The sequence below is a fragment of the Carassius carassius genome, chromosome 5 (assembly GCF_963082965.1).
Source record: "Carassius carassius chromosome 5, fCarCar2.1, whole genome shotgun sequence".
Classification (NCBI taxonomy): Eukaryota; Metazoa; Chordata; class Actinopteri; order Cypriniformes; family Cyprinidae; genus Carassius; species Carassius carassius.
This window is the reverse complement of record NC_081759.1, coordinates 19,559,596-19,582,185: the sequence shown is the minus strand read 5'-3', so window position 1 is coordinate 19,582,185 and position 22,590 is coordinate 19,559,596. Positions and strand designations below refer to the sequence as shown.

Here is a 22,590-nt window from a genome sequence, read left to right as displayed (position 1 = left end):
CAGTTATTCATTTACACAACAACAACCACAATACAGTGCGCCGTAGCGCGCATGCGCCCAACACTACCCAACCAGTGTCGACCCCAGCCATCTATTATGCTTCTTCGCAATAAAAGCTACCCGAAAATCTGCAAGGAAAACGCTACCGGAGCCGCTTGGGGTGAAAGTAATAAAGTACAACATGCATATTTACGTTTACCGCATTCCGATCTAAGTTTATATTGAGTTTAGGTGATGTATATTGGTCTTTTGGGGGGAAACACAGCTGAATGTGGCTAGCAGGATCTCATCTGACAGAGTAGAGCTGATGAGCGGCGCTTTGCAACAACAATGTAACAAAACCTTCTTTCACGCGCAGCAGTTTCGATCCGTGAAACGCAGAGCTTGCTGTACATGTTTTTTTCTCGTTGTATCAAGCGGAAGAACCGAGCTGGAGGATGCATTGTGGGATGATTTAAAATTAGCCCGCTGAGTAGCTAGCTGACTGAACGGCATGCACACACAATGGTTGTGTTAGAGACATGGTGGGGCTCGATCTCGATCCTCGGCATTCCTCACTCGATGCCCTGTCTCTCCCGTGCCCGCCATCTTTTCAAGAACTTATACACACGCCTGATGCAGTTACTTTAACGCGCAATTGCAAATGCGTTTCCAGTCAGATTTACATTTCGAAAGCTCCGTTTAAGGGCGCGCAGGGGCGCAATTCTCTAGCTGATGTTTTGGTTTAATTCCGACTAAACCTGCAATTATTCATGGCCTCTCATAGGCAAGCGAAATTTTGTTCTCTTTGTTGGTTTTTAAAACTATTGAAAGTAGTTCGAATGAAATGCACAAGTGCACAGAAATTTTCAGCTTTTTCTTTATTTTATTTTTAACCATTCATTTGTGTGAACCCCCGATATTGTAGTTTAGACTTTTAACTACATTAAGTTACTGGTGAAGATGCATGTAACTGGAAAATGTACAATAAATAACCTTAAACTTATTTTCAGTGTGTGAGTGATTATAAATAATAATGAATACAACTACTGTTTTAACAACATGCACGTGAACTTCCACCATGATTGTGGTCTAGTTTTAAATGATATTACAATGTATATTATAGCAATACATTTGTAATATTGCAGTATAATGTGTGGCTTTGTAAATTGATATGATTCTGAAGTTACATTTCGATTGATGCTGTATGTGTGTATATATGTGTAGACATGCACTCTCATACATATCTATATTTTTTCACGTATATTTAATAAGTTATTTCTCTACGTTTATTGGCAGCATGCGGACACTCAGGTCCTGAGATGGGATGTGTGTGTCGAGGTGGGACTAAGGAGCAGCAAGAGGATCATTGTAACTGAGCTAAGAGACGTACAGACGTCATTCAAGCAACGTCTTCCCCTAAACTGAGCAGTATGTCTGTAGTCACATCCCCTGCACAGGTGCCTCCACCTATTGTGAACCCTCCCCCTCCTGAGGTCACGAACCCTGGTAAGCCTGGCCGAAAAACCAACCAGCTACAATACATGCAGAATGTGGTTGTGAAGACTCTATGGAAGCATCAGTTTGCGTGGCCCTTTTACACACCTGTGGATGCCATCAAATTGAATCTGCCAGTGAGTAAATAGTTTCTGGCTTCATTTCATAAATATACACTCCCGAAATTGCATGTCATAAATATACACTATCAGTTTGGAATTATTACAAATTGTTTTTTTTTTTTTATGAAGACAAAGTCTGCATGTATTTGATCAAATACAGTGAAACAGTAATACTGTGAAATATTATTTTGATTTGAACAAATTGTTTTCTTTTAAAATGTATTTTAAAATTAATTTATTCCTGTTACGGCAAAGCAGAACTTTCAGCTGCCTTCACACCAGTCTACAGTGTCACATGATCGTTCAGAAATAATTCTAAGATGTTGATTTGTTGCTCAAGAAACATTATTACATATTATTATTACCAACATTGAAAACAGTTGTGCTACACTATTGGCGAGACGGGTCACAAAACTTATCACTGATCCGTGGTGTGATTAAAATCAATTTTATTTTAAAATGCGCTACTTTGGCTGGCACGCAGCCTCTCTGTATTCACCACTCTGCAGACTTGCTCAATGTCCCGTCCACGGCGCTATCTGATTGGTTACACCTCACGAGTAATAGCCTATCAACACTTGCGAAACGGTTAAAGCCGAGTCCGCTGGGCAGTGGAGTTGCTAACTTGTGACTGACTTGCTAAAGTGACTAGCGACAAATCTAGCGACTTTTTGGACAATTATTATTTAGTCTCTGAGACTCTCTGGTGCTGCCGTACGAGCGCGAGGTCTCTCTTTCCCAGCGCGAGCCTCTCTCTCTGTAAGTCTGTATCTGCTCTGTTCAGCGAGCGCAGAGAGGAACAGCACTTTCAGTAAAAAAAAAAGAAAAAAAAAGATATTCTGTTGCTTCTAACTCTATTTTACAAACAAGTATAGCCGACATCAGTCACAGCACAACCACTGACTTTATCGTATGTGTATTTGATTTCATTAGTGCAGATTAATGTTTGAGAGCTGGTTATGTAGTCTTAATGGACCGCGTTTCAGTCATTGTAGTATTCATTCCGTTGTCTGACAACAGAAACATTAAAATATAGTAATAAAAACAGTTTTATTGAGAATTAAATTAAATGGCTAAATTAAATTGCAGTATGTGAGCATAGGGAGGTAATACAATACGACGCACTTACGTCATAAATATGCTAATTAGCGCATGACGTCATATAGTTCATGTTCTCATGATTTATTTTTATGAATTAAAATGTTTCAAAACACCCCCCCCCTCTGTTTTTTTTTCACAAATTGCACCCTATACATACATATATATATATATATATATATATATATATATATGTATGTATATATATATATATATATATATATATATATATATATATATATATTCAGCAAGGACACATTAAGTGGTCTAAAGTGAGAGTACATGCGTTTATAATGCTACAAAATATTTATTTTCCAAATAAATGCTGTTCTTTTGAACTTTCTACACATGAAATAATCCTGAAAAAAATGCATCACAGTTTCCACAAAATGATCAGCTTTGTCATCACGGGAATAAATTACATTTTAAAATAGAAAAGTTATTTTAAGTTGTAATAATTTTTCACAATGTTGTTGTTTTTGACTTGAAGGTGTCTTGTGTCATTTCTGTGCCTCTAGTGTTACCAAATGGAATTGCAAAAATATTGACTGCTTTTAAAGGGTCCCATCTGCTATTGATTGGGCTGCAAATAGTCCTGTCCCAAATTCATGCAGTTAATTGAGTCAGAGATTTTGAGTCAGAACATTTTTGATGTTGTTGTATTGGGATTATCAAAATAATAATAATTTTAATGTGTACAGTGTTATTTCTTGGAAATCAAATATAAAAGACATGCTAATAGATTTAGTATTTGAACATCTAAAAAATTTTTTACATTGCCCATAAATGTTTGTTTTCCTCCAACCAGTGCATAACAGCTTGTCTATTTTATTATCTTTGTCATACAGGACTACCATAAAATTATCAAGAATCCAATGGACATGGGAACCATAAAGAAGCGACTTGAGAATAACTACTACTGGACTGCTGGAGAATGCATGCAGGATTTTAACACTATGTTCACAAACTGTTATATCTATAACAAGGTAGATTTAAGTTCTTAATATTTACTCTTTTTTTAATTTAATTTTTTTTTTTTTTTTACCAGTTTGTTTTATAATGTGTGATTTAAATGAAATTCCCTTGAAATATTGTCCTAGCCAACAGATGACATTGTTCTCATGGCTCAAGCCTTGGAAAAGGTTTTCCTGCAAAAGGTAGCTCAGATGCCCCAGGAGGAGGTGGAACTTTTACCCCCACCACCGAAGGGTAAAGCACGGAAACCTGGAGCACCCCCTGCTTCAGGTAACTGACTGGATGTCACCATTAAAAAACCTTTGAAGAGATTCCAGCTGACCTTGTCATTATCACATCCAAACAGAAATCCAACAATCAATAGCACTGACTACTGGCTCACCATCCTCGTCATGTCCGAGCTCCCCTCCTCAGCCGGCTCAGACTCCTGTAATAGCTGCGACTCCAGTCTCGACCATCACCTCCAATGTCCAAGCTGTGCCCCCTGCCACATCCATGATCCCAACTGCACAGCCAGTTGTCAAAGTAAGACCAGCTCAAACTATGTGGAAGCTGCAGGTCTTTATTTGCTCTGTCCTTCTCATTGTTTCTGTCTTAGCAGAGTACTTTTTGAGGTCATCTGTTGCCAAGAGGGGGAACAATTGTTTTGGGGATGGATCAATATGACTATTTATTTTTAAATATTTATCTATAAATTATAAGACATTACCGTATTAATATCTATCTATTTATCTAAACATTTATATACAACATTTTTCTTTACATTAAACAGAGATTTTTTATAAATATAACACAGTTTTGAATTATTATATATAGCAACTGACTATTTTTATTTATTCATTAAATATTTATGTAATTGTTTTTATTTTTTATTATAAATAATTATAATATTCCTTCCTTCTAATATTCCTTCTATTTTTAGCTTTATTTTTAGCAGCTAGGCTTTAAAGGGAATGAATTTAGAGAATTTAGATGCAACTTCTTTGAGAGGTCTTTAGTTTTGTGACAGCATGCTGTGCTTTAGTGTTAACAGTCTAAAAGTAGCTGTTAGACTGTCAGCACACTAAAACCTCTTATGTGATGTCACATCTCCAAATTCATCTCCTAAAGCACCATGTTTGAGCCAGATTCACTTCCTTCAGCATACATTTCACATCACCTACTATGAGCAATGTTCCCATTATTATGCATTGTGAGTACTGTGATAGTTTGTGCAATAAAATTATTTGTAGGCTGGTTTTTTTTTTCGTTCTCTAAAAAACATGTTTGATGGGTGATCAATTTGACCCTAAACCGGACCACTTATAAAAGGCTTCCTTAAGTGTACCCCACTGAACATCTGTTTATTTTTTCATTGTGGTCTAACACACATGCCAATATAATTTTTCTCAGAAGAAAGGTGTGAAGCGGAAAGCAGACACTACCACACCCACAACCTGTGCGATCACTGCCAGCAGAAGTGAGTCGCCCACTGCGATGTTGGAGTCCAAACATAGTAAAGTCATTTCCAGACGAGAGAGCACTGGTCGACCCATTAAACCTCCCAAAAAGGACCTGGAGGATGGGGATGTCCAACAACAAGGCAACAAGAAAAACAAGCTCAATGATCATCTCAAATACTGTGACACTATCCTTAAAGAGATGCTTTCCAAGAAGCATGCGGCCTACGCCTGGCCCTTCTACAAGCCTGTAGATGCAGAGGCCCTCGAGCTGCATGACTATCACGAAATCATCAAGCAACCAATGGACCTCAGCACTGTCAAAGTATGGCACACAATTTCACCTTTTCAAGACAGATGGCATTTGAGTATATAATAGTAAATGTTCATATGAATCTAATATATTTATTTACATAAGCTATATAACACACAAAAAAGAAAATAATATGCTATATATATTATTCAAAATGCCTACATATGTAAAACTTCAACACTATATTACGATAAAAACTTTTATATAAACTAGTAGTATTAAATTTCTAGTGATATAGTTTTATATTTATATAAAGAACTTTTCTGTGAATTATTATTTCTGCACACAGTAGTTTGTATTATTTGAATTATAACATTAATAAATGTATAATTTTATAAAAATGTATAACAAATTTTTAAAAACAAATAATTGTATTTATATAAATAAACATTCTAAATAAATTATATAATAAATATTTATTTTATTTATTACACACGTGTATATATATACACACAAACACACGGTACACAAACACACACACACACACACATATAGAGTACTGTGCAAAAGTCTTAGGCCACTAGTATTTTCACCAACAAAAGAAATGTTTTTAAGTCAGTTATTTCTATCTTTTGCTGTAGTGTATCAGTAGGAAATATACGTTTACACTTCCAGACATAATTTTTGACATTAATTATAATAACCCAGTGAGATTTTTGTTTGCACAAGGAGTCTGACAACAGCCAGTGCTCCACAAAAAGATCTGATCTCACCATCGTCCAGTCAGTCTGGAATAACATAAAGAAACCGAACAAACTGAGACAGACTCAATCCAGAAGAATTGAGTGGCAATGACTCCGAGTCACTTCCAAGAAGCCTGCAAAGCTACAGTACTGTTCAAAGTTCTAGGCACTTGCTTGTTCTGTTTCTTCATGTTATTCCAGACTGACTTGACGATAATTGCACAGTACTGCGTGTTTGTGTGTGTATATATGGTGAATTCAGATAAATTGGGGCACCTGAATTGAAAGGACTGAGAAAAAAATATCCCCTTAATTCACCATATATATATATATATATATATATATATATATATGGGTGTGTGTGTGTGTATATATGTGTATGTTTATTTATTTTTACCTTATTATAGCTTTTTTTTTTTTTTCAGAAAAAGATGGACAGTCGAGAATACCAAGACGCCCAAAGTTTTGCAGCAGATATTCGGTTAATGTTCTCAAATTGTTACAAATACAACCCACCCGATCATGAGGTCGTTGCCATGGCAAGAAAACTGCAGGTGCATTGCTTGACAATGAGCCATTGTGCCTTATCATGAGCTTTCAGATCTCACCAATCTTGTTTGTCCATGTCCTGCAGGATGTGTTTGAGATGAAATTCGCCAAGATGCCCGATGAACCCGCAGAGCCGTCCTCGCCCAGTGCGGTATCAGCCACGGCAGTGGTGAGCAAGAGCACCGGCAGCAGCGAGAGCAGCGCCGACTCTTCCAGTTCCAGCTCCGACTCGGAGGAGGAACGGGCCACTCGGCTGGCTGAGCTGCAGGAACAGGTGAGTGACAAACAGGTGGGTGTCACCACTTGAGGACCAAGATCCAAACCAAGGGTGGAGAGACAGGCAGAGGCCACATCCACTCCCCCTCACATTCACCACCACCTCCTCAGTCTGGCTGCTTGTGTCAGAGTCATTTGGACTTTTTTTTGTTTTTCCTTTATGTCTCTTGTTTTTGTAATGTTTTGGAAATGAGTGCCCATTTTCACCCTGGACTGAACGTTTAACCCTCTACCGCCTCTGCAGTTTGTGTTGGCATCTTGGTATACATTGGCCTGCATGCTGTCAAACTTCAGATGACAATTTTTAATCTCTCAGTGTCAAACGTATTGGTGTCTATTGTAGTAACTCTGCTCTCATCTTGACAGTCTGTTGTTAAAATACATTTTTGAGAATGACTATTTTGTCCGTTGATTTCACTTTTTTACCAGCAATTCGCTGTGGAGCACCCCAATGGTAACAGGGCGGGGACAAAAAACGGGTGTGCCAAACATTTTCAGGTGAATTATATTTTTACTTCCCGGTCCCCAATCCCACTAACTCCTTCATTTTCGTAGCTGCTTCTTATGTGTGCGGTAGAGGGTTAAGGTGGTGCTTTATGGGGTGGATTTGAGCTGGGCATCTCCCTCAAGTGAGCTTGCTTTGTCTCTCAGCTAGTCTTTCGGCTCTGTTACCCTCTTCTGCTCTGTGAATGACATTGATTGGCATGTTTGACAGTGAGAATCCAAATCTTTGCCGGGACATGGTCTCCAGTGCTTCCAAATGATTATGGTTTTTCAGTCTGTAAATGAGGTTAAATGTTGCAATGAAATAGATTAAAAGTAGAAAGGATTTTTTACAAAATAAGACGGAGACCTGATTCTGTTCATTGGTTGTTGATTGGATAGAGGCTGATTTGAATGTGAGCTTGCAGCTAATTGTAAGAAAGTTGATGAAGTGATAGGAGAGGTCACTAGGAAGAAGTCTGAAACATACACAGATGAATCATTCAGATCAATAGTTTGCATTTGGAAATAATGGTGAATGAGGGCTGGGTGATATGGCCAAAAATATTATCACAAGATTTTTCCCCCATATCATACAAAATCGATATTTATCACAGTTTTAGAACATGCATTCCACATGTTTGTTATTTATTCATGAGAATGAATATATGCATAACTTCTTTGCTCACAAATAAATTTAGGGCCCCATTAAATAAATTTTATTTTCCCCTGAATTGCGTTTTAAGTAAAAAAAAATTCAGGATTCTATATTTTATGATTAAATGCAGATTTATCATCAAAAATGGTGACTTCAAATAAATAGTAAAACTAAAAAATGTAATCAAATTAAAATGAACAATTTACAATAAAACTTTTACATTTTTGTCAAATAAGATGCTGCACAACGTAACTCTATAGATTGACGAAAAATTTATTTGTATGAAATATTCTGAAATATTTTGAAAAGTACATTTTAGTATACAAAAATATGTCTTGAAATTATTCAAGTTGAACCAAATTTTTATTTGTCAGAAAGATCTTTTAAATGTATGTGTTTGACAGGTTTTTTTTTTTTTTAGACCATGAAAAGTTTGTGGAGTGACTCAGAACAGCTCTGGAAATTACATTTATGCGTTCATGTCTTCATATGTTGGGATGATTTATTAGCCACATACACTTTCATTTCATTTACTTTAAACTGCTTACATGTGGGTTTCTCAGAAACACTGTACTAATAAATGGAGAATGATATCGTCTTTGAAGAATTGTTTGATTAATGTGCTGGAACTTTAAAGTGCTTAACACATTTTTATGACTATTTTGTTTGCAAAGAATTCAGAAGCTAATAGAATTATTCGAGGCTTGGTGAATGTTTCAAAATAAGAGTCCTCTTTTCTCGGGAGAGTATTTCCATGAAAATGAGAGATATGTAGGTGGCAAATGTCATTCATTATCCTTTAAACTCTTCCCTTCATCACCAGTCCCGTCATCTTTCCCCGCACAGCCAAGATCCTAGTCTTTTACGTTAGCATCGATGCAGCATGCCCCATCCCCCTGCTTGCTAACCATTCCCTCCACCTTCCTCCTCAGCTGAAGGCTGTTCATGAACAGCTAGCCGCTCTGTCACAGGGTCCTGTGAGCAAACCAAAGAAAAAGAAAGAGAAGAAAGAAAAAGAGAAGAAGAAAAAAGAGAAGGACAAAGACAAAACCAAGGTCAAGGTGGAAGATGACAAAAAGGCCAAGTCCTCACAACCAAATAAGCAAACTCAGCAGAAGAAGACCTCTGCGCGGAAACCCAACAGCACATCCACCACGAGGTTAGCTTGTTTTCTACAGCTGGGATGTTTATAACTAACTTTATGATACATTTGTGATCCCATTTAGTGGTTGTGGTTATGGATTTGGTGTGATATCTTAAAAGAATGGCAACAGATATTGTAAATAATGCTTATGTATCTATATGTTATGATACCAAGTAATTAGCCATTCATTTTAGTATCAGGCCATATTATACATTCTGTATTTTATTATAGAGGTTTTAGGCAATGGGATGTGCAGAAATGCATTTTAATTTACATAATATTTATTCAGGATCCCTCTAAAATATCTGAAAACTATGGAAGCCTGTTTCCACCTCAGACTAAAACTTGTTGTAATTTCTCATAATTGGGAATTAACTCTACCAATCAGGGTTTGTTTTTGATTATGCAAGGCTGCATTTATTTGATCAAAAATACAGTAAAAACACGAATATTTTGAAATACTATTGTAATAACTCTTATATTTTAAAAGGAAATTAATTCCGTGATGGCAAAGCTACATTTTCATTACTCCAGTCTTCACATGATCCTTCACAAATCATTCGAATATACTGATTTCCTGTTTAAAAAAAACATTTCTGATTATTTTCCATGTTAAAGACAGTTGTGATCTTAATATTGGTAAGTGGAAACTAGTTTTCTCAACATTATTTGATGAATAGAAAGTTAAAAAAGAATAGCATTTGTTATGTGTTTTATAACTTTGTAAATGTATTTAATTTTACTTTTGGTCAGTTTAATGCACCTTTACCATATGAAAATAACTGCTTTCTTACAAAAAACTATATATAAATCTTACAGATTCAAAGCTTTTGAATGGTAGTGTATATCTCTTGCCATAAGTTTATCTCACACAATTGAGGCCATCTTTCATTATTGCTGAATTATTTCTCTGTGACATTATTTCTTAATTAAGTTTATCTCGTTCTGCTGAAGAAAAAAAAAATCTAACAAAGGGCTAGAAAACAAGGCAAACACTTGCCAGTATGCCAAGCAGGCAGAGTTATTAACCGAAAATATCAGTTGATTATTTGGCCTGCCTTGTGTATGTGGATCAATACCAGTTTTTAAGTTATAATATTGAAATATGACATGAGTATAAGTCAAAGCAATGCAGTAACACACAATGTACCATTTATTGGTAGTAGTGGTGATGTAAGCTAACTGTTATCTCAATCCCAACATTCCAGTTCAGTTTTATGCATAGAGTTAAGGTTACAAAGCCTTTGTGCAAACTACACCTCCAATTCACAGGCAACAGAAAAAGGGGGGCAAACCTGGCTCTGCAAACTACGAGTCTGATGAGGAGGAGTCTCTTCCCATGTCTTATGATGAGAAACGGCAGCTCAGCCTGGATATCAACCGTCTGCCGGGTGAAAAACTGGGCCGCGTGGTCCACATCATCCAGTCGCGTGAGCCCTCGCTGCGAGACTCCAACCCAGACGAGATCGAGATTGACTTTGAAACGCTCAAGCCTTCCACGTTGCGTGAGCTGGAACGATACGTCAAGTCGTGTTTACAGAAAAAGCAACGCAAACCTTTACGTGAGTGCCTTTCTTTTCCTTCTCTGCAGATGTTGCGGTAATGCTAGTCTAGGCTTATTTCAGTATTTCATAGACAAGCAACTCCCTTTTCTTGCCTGGTCCGTCTGCTCTAAAAGCTGAAATGGGCTGTGCTATTTCCTCCTTTGAGCTGGGAGCACTCACCTTCTCCAATGTGTGTTGCATGACTTTTGGTGGATTATCTTATTTGTGCTTTCCCTGGTATTAATACCTTCAAGTGAAGATTCAAGGGGTTTAAAGAGTACATCAATATAAAATAGAGAACATTTGATTAGACTATGAATTTCCAAATTGTACAGTGTACATGTAATTAATGTGCACACTGCGCTATTCATACTTCATAAAGGAATATTCTGGGTTCATTACGAGTTGAGCTCAATCGAAAGCATTTTTGGCCTAATGTTGATTACCACAAAAAGCAATTTCCACTTGTCATTCCTTTTCCAAAAAATAAAAATTCAATTAGAGGGTCAGTGTTAAATAAACGTTGTTGTTTCAGTGGCGTGCAACAGTGCCCGCACACCTTGGTTCCAGGTGAATCACATTACACAAGTTGATGTGAAAAGTATTTGTAAATCAGACAAAAATGAGAGAAGAACGACAGGTTACCCTTGATTTTAAGGTGTAGTATTATTATACAATTAAGTACTGCATTATATTAATTAACCACATGTACTTAGACCAGTATAGACCCGTTTCGGTCTCATGTTCGGTCAAACAGCGACAGAGGTGGGTAGTAACGAGTTACATTTACTTCGTTACATTTACTTGAGTAATTTTTTGGGGTAACGAATACTTTTCGGAGTATATTTAAAGATGGGTACTTTATACTCTTTAGGGCTGCACGATTTGGGGAAAATGTCATATTGCGATTATTGAGGTCAATATTGCGATATGCGATTGCGATTATAATAAATTGTATCATGAGTCAACTTGATGGGTTTTAAAGGAAAATGCACACACAGATTAGTGATAATGCTAAAATGTGTATTTGTAAAACTAGAAATGTTTTCAAAATAAATAAAAAAATGAACATTTGCATTTATGTAAACTTATTTTCTCAAAAGTAAAGCTAAATAAATAAGACAAATAAAAACATACACATTTTCACAAAAATAAGATTTTTTTAACATTTTTGTCCAAACAAACATGGATGGACATTTACTCAGGATGTAACATATACTCTCTGTATACACGGTTGAAAACCCAAACCACTAAATCTTAAATGACCAACAGGTACTTCCAAATCCTCTTTCTAAACAGTTAGGCTAATCTTATCGCATTAGAGGTTCTTTGACAAAAACACAAGCATATCGACTTTCTCTGGTTTCAGACAGGAGCGATGATTTGACACAACATTGCCACTAGCACTAAAAGCTCTCTCTGATGCAGAGCTTGTTGCTTGTATGCCCAGATATTTCTGTGCTAGTTTGCATAGCCTAGGGAAGCTGACTTTGTGTGTCTTCCACCATTTCAGTGGATCTTCTCCATGGTCTACACATGGCATGTAAATGTAAACATTGATTTCAGAGGCCACTGCTTCTCTTAACTGTGCCATGGAATCGAATGTGGACAGTGGTGCTCTTGGTGCTGTGCATGTGGTTTCCTTAAAGAAACTGGCCAGAGTTTTCTTCTTGGCTTTAGCAGCAGGTGGACTTTCCACATCTTTGCTATTCTCCATCACTGCAGGGCTTTGGGCTACATACTGCTGGCCGTGAATTTCCTGAAACAATAAACAATGCACATGTTTTAGAAATTTGTTACATTGAATAATTTTTTACCAGTAAACTCTGTAGTTTCACTCACGATCAACTCGGATATGGCTCGTTCCTTTAAGGTCTGGGTCTCTTCTTCGGAGATGTGTTGTGTTCTGAACCTTGGGTCTAGGAAAGTGGTGAAGTTTAGCAAGTCCTGAATGCCTTCATATTTGCTGTTGAGGTAGCTAAGAATGTTGGATTTCAGTGACTTGGTCAGCTCAGTGTCTGCTTCGTCTTCAGCCAGCACTGAGGTGTTCAGAAGATGCAGCGCAGGTTTCACACAAGATATGCTCACATAACTTTCACCCGATAAGGCATCCGTGAAGTCCTGTAGAGGGCTGAGTGCCTTGTTTACAGATTCCAAGACCTCCAGGTCCTGCCAAGAAGGGAGTAGGTGTCGCACTTTGCGGTCTGCAGAGAGAACCTTGGACAATGCACTTTGCTGCTCCAGGACTCTTTCTATCATTTTCTGAGAGGAACCCCATCGTGTTGCGCAGTCTGTCACCATGGCATGCTCTGGGAGGTTGAGCTCTCGTTGTGCTTCCCTCAAGGCCACTCTTTTCTTCCAACTATGGGAGAAGTGGCCCACAATCTTCCTGCATATCCCAGTAGCTCTGTTAATGCATTGTGCATTCTTTTTCAGAGCATTTTCTGTGAATGATAGATGAAAAACATTTACTCACTACACATTACAAAAACGTTTAATATTCACGTTCTGATTCCATGCCCAGTTCATATGAATAGCATAAAACACACACACACACACACACACACACACACACACACACACTGCCCCTTTCCCTAAACCTACCCATCACAGGAGACATGCTGCATTTTTACATTTTTAATAAAACATAGTTTTTTATGTTTTTTAAGCTATTTGAACACCTTAAATTGTAATACCAGTGTAATACGCATGTTATTATACACAATTTGTATCCTCATATCACAAAAACAAGAGCACACACACACAGTTAATATTTGTACTAAATCATGTCACAACTCTAGGCCTAATTAATTATATTGGAGTAGTAGGCAAAAATGGCAATGGCAGATTTGTTCTTTACAATCATCCATCTTTTACAGAGTTATGTTTAATGCTAATTAATAGCCCTAAATGAAATGGGCCATCTTTTGTGACACACAGAATTTTACATTGTATTTCAAGTAATTTTATTTCATTAAATCAATGGTACAACTGCCCCTAACCCAAAGTTATTTGCTTATAAAAGTACAGTAGTTTAAAATATTTGCTTTAGTGTAATATAACGAAATATGAAAGCAATTTAACTTACCAATGGCCAAATGAAGTCTATGACCAAAACACTGGATTCTAGTCCACTGATTAAGCTCCACTGCTTTGACCATGTTAGTGCCGTTGTCTGTTGTTATGGCGACCTGACGCTCCTCGCAGAGGTCCCACGCAGCCAGTGCCTCTCTCAAGCCCAAGGCTATGTTTTCTCCTGTGTGGTCGGCGGGGAAATACGATGTTTGCAGGCAGCGGCTTTTCAATTCAAACTCCTCGTCGACAAAGTGTACAGTCAAGCTAATATACGGTTCACTTGTCCTGCTTGACCACAGGTCCGTAGTGGTTGAAAAGAACGTCACTGTAGCCATTTCCTTTTGAACTTCGTCACGGCGCGAGTTATAAAGTTTAGGGATCGCTATTTGAGAGAAATAGTTTCGAGAGGGCAGTTGGTACCTCTTGTCCAGTGTGTGGATCATTTTCTGAAACCCCACTTTATTAACGGCATGTATGGGCATCATGTCTTTTGCCAAACAGTGCGTTATGGAGTCAGTGATTTCTTTATGTCTAGCCGAAGACTTATCATATGGCGTGATGCTTGCAAACACATCTGTAATTTTGTTTTGTTTTGTTCGGGGAACAGCTTGTGCCTTGTTTCCTTCGGTTGTCTCTTTCACCGTCATGCATTCCTCATATTTTTCTCTGTGATGTTTCAGGTGCTGAAATAAATTTGTCGTATTGCCTCGTGATGTAGCAACTTTGATTTTGCAAATCTTGCACAGTACCTCTCTCTGCTCAGTGTCAGTAATCCGAAATCCAAAATACCGCCATATAACAGAGGTAGAGTAATTTTTAGGTACCAGATCAGTGCTGATCTCCTCGGCATCCATCTTCTCTCTGGTATTTTCGCGCTGCGCAGTGCGCGCGCGCACACACACACACACACACACACACACAAGTGACCACGCACGCGACACGGCACGAGACGCAACACGCCTTTACTGAGACTGTCAGATCAGATTTCGGCAAGGAAAATCGGCAAACTGTTCTCAGAAAGTTTGTCTTCACACACACTTATTTATTTTATCGCAACATTTTGCCGTCATATAATCGCAAAGGGCTGACATCGCGATTGCGATTGCGATGCGATTAATCGTGCAGCACTAATACTCTTACTTGAGTAAATTTTTGGGGAAAAATCTGTACTTTTACTTCGTTACTGTGGGCGACGCTCCTCTCGTTACTTTATCTTAATGCAATAAATGTTATAAATGCTTCAGTTTATTCCAAACGCGCCTCTGGGCAATGAGCGATGCCCATTCGCGAATGATTCATTCTTTTGAGTCAATTCTGTTCAAAGGCTTGATCAAACCAATTGGCAAACGAGTGAATTGGTTCATGAATCCGTTTGAATGAGTCGTTCAGTTCCCTGCCGCACGCGCTGAGCGTCTGAAGTGGTTCACTCGGAGTTGTAACGTTTAAGAACAGAAAGAGCGTTGAAAACGTGGCTGGAACTGCACTGAATTGAAATCTGCAAAGGCTATTATTTGCTAGCGATGGAGATCCTTATTAGATGAACACCGCGTGTGCTGTCTATTGTTTAACAGGTAATAACTTGGGCTACATTCGATTACAGTACACGATACCACTGTGACATTAGCTTGTTGTACGTGTGTGGCTTATAACAGAGGGGAGTCAAGTTGAATGCAGCTTCCAAAAGACAAAAAATAGCCGATTAAGATTTTATTAATTTTAATACAATCACACTGGTGCAAGTACGTTCAGCGAGTCATATTATCAGCTGCTAAATTCAGATCTGTGATTGCTTGCTGGCGCTTAGCCAGAGATAGATGCGTTTATACAGCGCTGCGCATTACAAATCACACATGATTCTTTTGAGCTTATTAAAGCATTGGCCAATCAGAGGCGTTCAGATGAGTCATCGCTAAAATGCCGGTGCTTCCTTCACTCGCTCACTGACTGAATACCTCTTTCTGGCAAATTCTCTCGCAGGAACAACAAAGTGCAGATGTGTGTACGAATCTTTAATTAAGATATTGATTTCACAGTGTTAACAGTTTCAGTGATTTTAATGGGAGTTTCTGAGAGTGATTGAAATCTAGACTGTCAGTGAAAATTATCTTTAATAATGTAAATGTTATTTGCTCTCTTTCTGAACAATGAAAGATTAGTAGCAATATTTATATCACATTAACTTTCAATGTTAAATTCACATTTAATATAAAGTCAGTCGTATTAAAAATATGTTATGGCATGACACCTATATCTGTTACTTAAGTAAACAGACAGGGTTTTATAATAAATTACATAAATTGGAGTAAAGGCTGATGAAATATATACATTTATACACGCACACATACATTACATACATTTTATCTATATATCTAAATAAAAATAGGCTCAGTATATATGACCCAAAGTAACTAGTAACTAACTACTTGAGTAGATTTTTTATCCGATACTCTTTTACTCTTACTCAAGTAACTATTCAAGACTAGTACTTTTACTTTTACTTGAGTAAATATTTCTAGAAGTACTTTTACTTTTACTTGAGTACAGTTTTTGGGTACTCTACCCACCTCTGAACAGCGATGACGTTTTTGTATCTGGTGGCAGAAAATCACATTTTATAGTAGTAGTGTATGGAAGCCATTGAATAAGAATAAAAGAAGGTAGTTTTGAATTTATATTTCAAAATTCTGCCTTTTTCCCGACATCATTATATATCACAATTCTGATAAGAAAAATCAACTTGTCATTCTCTCGGCTCAGAATCATGAGTTTATATCCCACATCTCTGGCTTTTTCCCTCAGAATTGACAAACTCGCAATTGTTGAGTTCGAGTTATAAAGTTCGAACTAGGACATAAAGCGTGGAACATTATTTATATGATCCCCACTTACAAAGAAATTAAGGGTCTGTAATTTTGGTGGTAGGCTTATGATACATATTGAATTAAGCCCAAATTTTGACAAAAAAAATTGACATTCAACCTATTTTTCGAATTTCCTGAAAACGTCCCAGCACGACATCTGACAGGTTTTCCCAGATCTAATGGGTGAAGATTACTTTGCAGAATCATGGGTAATGCAGTTTTTCACCAAGAATTACAACGTTAAATATTATTACTAAAAAATAACAAGTTGAAATAATTCTATATGCCATCCTAATAGTTCTCTATAGTTCTTTTCAAAGGTTTATCGGTTATCGTTAAAAATTGGTTCCTCAATGGGGGAAAATGTAGATGTAAACAATGTGTTAGCATGGTTTTAGTGTGAAGAAATGGCTTACTAAACTTTTCCTGTTTTTTAAGTTAAATTAAATTTCAAAAAGTTAATTTAAATTACAACTAATTAAATTAGTTATATTTAATTTATTAAACAATGATAATAATAGTCTTCAAATAAACTTGAAAGATTATGATCACTTTCAACTTATTCTGTTAACATTTATGTATTATTTATTTAATTGTTTTACAATATAATCCCATATCTTTTAAATCCTGCAAAAAATGTCCCCGTTCAGTTCCTTTGTTGGTGCCTAAATGGACCTTTGATTTTTGAGGGATAAAGCTAAATTTCTTTTTATGGTAATAAACAAATGCTACCATTTAGGCTCAACTTGCACTGAACCCGATAGATTCCTTTAGCATAAATTTTTCAACATGGAGTTAAAAACCAGTGTAGTATAGTGCTTTTTGCTGCTTGTTGCCACGGCGGTGGGCTACGAGGGCAACCCGTTACTCACCGGTCACCGCTGTGTGTCTCCTGCAGCGGGCACTGGGAAAAAGAGTGCCAAGTCTAAAGAGGAACTGGTTCAGGAAAAGAAGAAAGAGTTAGAAAAGAGGCTACAGGACGTGAGCGGACAACTGAACAACAACAAGAAACCACCTAAAAAAGGTACCTGTGTGGTAATGTGCAGATGTGAGCAGACAGGTGACCAAACTGGGTTAGCTAGATCTAGGCGGTAGGATAAGAAAGCAGAGATAAGGATAGGCTTTTTGCTTCACTAATCTGACTAACTTGATCGAAGGGCCTTTATCAGATCTTCATATGTAATGCTACTCACACAATGGAAAGGGTTTACAGGGCTCAACAACAAGGATGGACCGCTGGCCTCAGTTTTGGACTAATTGATATATATATATTTATATATATATTCTTCTTTAAAAATTTGCTTGCAAATTCTGTTTGTCAACTTTAACATGTTAACTAGATTAAAGGGCTAGGTCACCCAAAAATTATGCTGCGTTTTACTCACCCCCGAGGTGTATATGACTTTCTTCTTTCAGATGAATCCAGTTTCTATAAAAAATTGTCTTTGATCTTTCAAGCTGTTTCATGGCACTCAACAGGTGTTGCATTCCTTCCGTCTAAAAGACCTGAAATGAAAAGCGCTCTTCCATAAAAATAAAAAAAAGTGTCTCTAACGGCTCCAGGAGGTGAACACAGGTCTCCTGTAGCAAATCGATGCGTTTTTGTAAGAAAAATATCCATATTCAAAATGTAATAATCACTTTAATCTAGCTTGCACTCACAGTTAACGAAGCCGTTCCGGTGGAGTTACGTATGAGGTCAGCGTTGCGTATGCATCTCTCAGAAGTGACGCACGCGGAAACGCAGCAGAGAAATCAAAACAAAACAACAGTCACTAATTAGAAGTACAAAAAGCGAGGATTTGTGTTGGAGAATGTCGGAGGATTTTGATATAAGCCTATAGGAGACTGATTTTCCTTTGCTAAAGTAAGGAAGCTTTGCTTTGTTTGCTCCTGTAAACAAACGTTGGTTTTCACGATACTCACTGATGCATGCGCAACGCTGACCTCATATGTCATCCTGCTGGAACTGCTTCCCTGTACAACTAACTGTTGGCGCAAGCTACATTAAAGTTATTATTATGTTTGGAATATGAACATTTTTCTTACAAAAACATATTGATTCGATACAGGAGGCCTCTGTTCACCCCCCGGAGCTGTGTGAGACTTTTTTTTTTTTTTTTTTTTTTTTACATAGAAGGGTGCTTTTTATTTCACGTCTCTTGGACTGATGAACTGCAACACCCACTGACTGCTGACTGAAAGAAGAAAGTTATATACACCTAGGATGTTTCGGGGGTGAGTAAAATGCAGCCTGATTTAAATTTTTAGGTGAACTAACCCTTTAAATCTCTTGTTTAAATTTGAATAATATTTATTTGTCTATGACTTTTAATAGTCTTGGTAGATTCAGTAAGAATGTATTTAAATTACAAAACTAAAATGTTTATGAATTTATAGTTGTCTTGGAGTTACTGGTTTTAATAATTGTCTATATGATGTTTTTTATAAATTTGTGGTCAGTTATTTATATATTTTTTGTTGTTGTTGCTGTTAATACTTTTATTAGCTAAATGATCCAAATTAACAAAGATGTTAAAGGGATATTTGACCCACAAATTGTAATTCTGTCATTAAGTACTCACCCTCATGTCATTCCAAACCTTTAATATCTTAATCTCTGACCCTGCATAGACAGTAACGCAACTGCAATGTTCCAAGTAGGGATGGGACGGTATGAAAATTTAATATCACGATTATAGTGACTAAAATTATCACGATTATCAATATTATCACGGTTTTGTTGACACGAGATGAAAGTGTTCAAAAATAGTTGATGCTCACACTGAAAACATTTCAGCAAGTTTTATATTTAATAATCAACAAACAACTAATAAAACAAGCAACTCTATGCACTTAATTTAAAGAAAGATTAAATTCTGTGGCATTTCCTTCCTTACAATGAAAAGTGTAGAAGCATAGAAAAGCATAGAAAAGTCACTGACTTTCGCCATTCCTTCTCGAAAAAAAACAAAAAAAACATTGTGCGCTGCGCTTGCGTTAGACTGTTGCTGGCTGGACATGATTTAATAGTGAGTTATTAAAACTGCGATAATCAAACACGGTTTTAATGATAATTCATTTTTAAACGATATTACTAACCTTCAGCACATTTTATCACGGTTATCAATAAAACCGGTTATCGTCCCATCCCTAGTTCCAAGACCCTGAAACGTTGCAAGGACATCGGTAAAACCACCCATGTGACATCAGTGGCTCAACTATACTCTAATACATTTCAGCATTGTTTACATTCAGGAAAAAAACATGCACATGCTGAATGTAAACAACGCTGATTACATTCTGTAGAAAGCGCGCATATGCATCATGGTACTCTCTAAAAAGGAGAATAATTGTTCAGTAAATTGTTATTTAAGTTTTCTTTGGGCTCAAAAAGTATTCTCGTATCTTCGCGAAATTGAAGTTGATCCACTGATGTCACATGGACTGTTTTATGTCCTTGCTACGTTTCTGAGACTGGGAAGATTTCAGTTGCGTTGCTGTCTATGCAGGGTCAGAGAGATGTCAGATTTCAGCAAATATTTCTTAATGTGTTTTCTGAAGATGCGGGATTGGAACAACATGAGGGTGAATAATTAATGAAAGAATTTTCATTTTGGGATGAACTATCCTTTTAATTGCTCATCAAAATATACTATTAAGAAAAAAAAGTAAGGTTTTCCATGGAAATATTAAGCAGCACAGCTGTTTTCAGAATTTATAATAATCCGAAATGTTTCTTAAGCACCAAATCATCATATTCCATTGATTTCTGAAGGATCATGTGACACTGAAGACTGGAGTGATAACTGCTGAAAATTCAGCTTTGCCATCCCTGAAATAAAATATATTTTATAATGTTAAAATAGACCTTTTTAAATTGCAGTAATATTTCTTGATATTACTGTTTTTACCATATTTTTGGATCACATAATTGCAGCCTTGGTGAGCACTGGAGACTTATTTTTTGTAACAGTAGTGTATTTTGTAGATGTATTTTGTACTTCTTAAATAAAAATGTGAAATTAGAATTTCAAAGTTCTACATGTAAATATTAAATTATAATTTTTTTTATTTATTTTAATAATGTCAAGTTTTTTGTGTGTAGGGGCCAGTAAAAAGTATTTGACAAGAATTATATATCTGAACTGCTGGTAGAAAAAAAAAACCTTGCTGTTGAGCCCTGCTTTGGACAAGTCATCTAATTTGGTCAAAACTGCTAGAGAGGCTAATAACTGCTAAAAGTGGTTGTGTATGTGCTGTAACTAACTGACTTCACTTGATATCAGCTCCTTTGGTGGGCACGTAATATATTCTGTCCTTTCGACATCAGTTCTTTGCTTTCTTTGTGCATGTCTCTGCTTTATCGTAATACACAGTCTTAACGGAAATGATTTGCATAAAATATGTACATTCAGTGTTTGTTTTCCTCATACATATTGAACCTTGCAATCTCTTCCCTGTTCCCAGCAGAGAAGGCGGGGTCAGCTCAGGGGGGCGGGCCATCTCGGCTGAGTGGCAGCAGCAGTTCTTCAGATTCGGGCAGCTCCAGCTCCAGCGGCTCCAGCTCCGAGAGCAGTGACTCAGACTGAACTCCAATCGGCGCGTCACATACTTCAACCTCCTCTATTTTCTAACGAGTAGTGTGTTGTCATGATAGTATCTGTCTGAAGGCCCATTTTATAAAGAACTAGATGCATTGCAGATGGCAGAGGATATTTTAAAATAGATTGTAGGATGCTCTTGGCTCAGACAAATAGGAGAGTTGGAATAGTTCAAGCGATTTTAAGGTTCTCGCTGGCCCTCAAAGGGAAACGCCTGGTATCATCAGAGGGAAAAAAAGACAAAAAAAAAGATATTTTTTTTGAAAATACGTCAGTTGTGGAGGTGAAACGGTTGTCTGTATCCGTTGTTTTTTTTCCCCATCTTTTTTTAGGTTGCTGCTCGTTAGATCCATATTGGAAACATGCATTACTTAAAAAAAAACTGACAAATGCCTGGCTGTATTTTACTGATTGAGTAGCTATACAAAGTCTGAAGGAACAAACAATGAATTATCGGCTCTCTCATTCTGGTGTGGTTCTGTCATGTTGGCATGACTTTTCAGCTCATTCCACATTTCTATTGCTGACTTTGATAATACTTTTCATTGTTACCATTTTTAAGAGTATCTTTTTTTTTTTAATCCAGCAAGGCACAAAGTTATGTGTTTTTCAGCAGAAATGTTTCCAGTTGACCAGTTTAAATGTAAGAAATTTGGCTCAACATAACTCACTAGTATTCTAGACCACATCTGGAAACTCTTTATTATCATTATTAAACCATTTTCAGAGGCTTCGCAATCATTTTTGGCTATTTCAACAGTGTAAATGTTATTTTCCGGTGCTGTCAGCTCAGTATTTGATATAGAATTATGTCTAATTTTTCGTTTGTCCGTTTTTAATCTGTATCATACGCTCATTTGTTTGCTTTCTATTTGGTCGTCTTCCTACTTTTTTTTACTATTAATTTGTAGGCTTTAATTTCCTACTTTCTATCTGAAATGCCTCATTTTACTAAGTCCACTCATAGAACAGTCAAAGTTGTGAATTAAGTTCAAATAAATATGAAATGGGATTATATTTTTCAAAAGTGATGGCAAAAATTACATTACAAAAATACATTCAGCCCATAAGGCTGCAGATTAAAATGAATCAGCCTCTGTGAAACTCCTCCATTGTAAAACTAATTGAATATTAGGTCTCTTGGACAAATAACTACTTCGAGAAGATCTCCATTAAGAAAAGACAAAATTGGACCATTCTCTTTGACAAGATTAAGCAGCTGTGCTAGATGTCATTTCAGAAGGATATGTGTTTGATAACGGTTCTTTTTAGTTGAGAATATTACAACTA

At 36.9% G+C, this 22,590-nt stretch overlaps 1 protein-coding gene across 9 annotated transcripts; it reads left to right on the top strand.

The window, feature by feature from the left end:
* Positions 1-22,428, top strand: brd3b (bromodomain containing 3b). 9 transcript variants are annotated; one of them, XM_059550019.1, is made up of 13 exons: positions 1-174; positions 1,279-1,613; positions 3,545-3,682; positions 3,797-3,941; positions 4,018-4,196; positions 5,067-5,435; positions 6,532-6,660; positions 6,741-6,929; positions 7,361-7,429; positions 9,005-9,231; positions 10,489-10,778; positions 17,595-17,720; positions 21,167-22,428. In XM_059550019.1, exons 2-13 carry the CDS (start codon positions 1,413-1,415, stop codon positions 21,286-21,288), a joined length of 2,184 nt encoding a protein of 727 aa, XP_059406002.1. In that variant the 5' UTR covers positions 1-174; positions 1,279-1,412; the 3' UTR covers positions 21,289-22,428. The 9 variants fall into 9 exon arrangements, with proteins under 9 accessions (XP_059406002.1, XP_059406003.1, XP_059406000.1 ...); XM_059550020.1 differs by having other exon boundaries at positions 5,064-5,435; positions 21,170-22,428; XM_059550017.1 differs by having other exon boundaries at positions 2-166; positions 5,064-5,435.
* Positions 22,429-22,590: the final 162 nt, after the last annotated feature.

Bases quoted from the DNA above. Each gene is read 5' to 3' on its own strand.
- brd3b (XM_059550017.1), top strand. From the start codon at position 1,413: ATGTCTGTAGTCACATCCCCTGCACAGGTGCCTCCACCTATTGTGAAC. The intron at 4,197-5,063 runs GTAAGACCAGCT...AATTTTTCTCAG, and splicing joins CTGCACAGCCAGTTGTCAAA to AAGAAAGGTGTGAAGCGGAA. The intron at 9,232-10,488 runs GTTAGCTTGTTT...TCCAATTCACAG, and splicing joins AACAGCACATCCACCACGAG to GCAACAGAAAAAGGGGGGCA.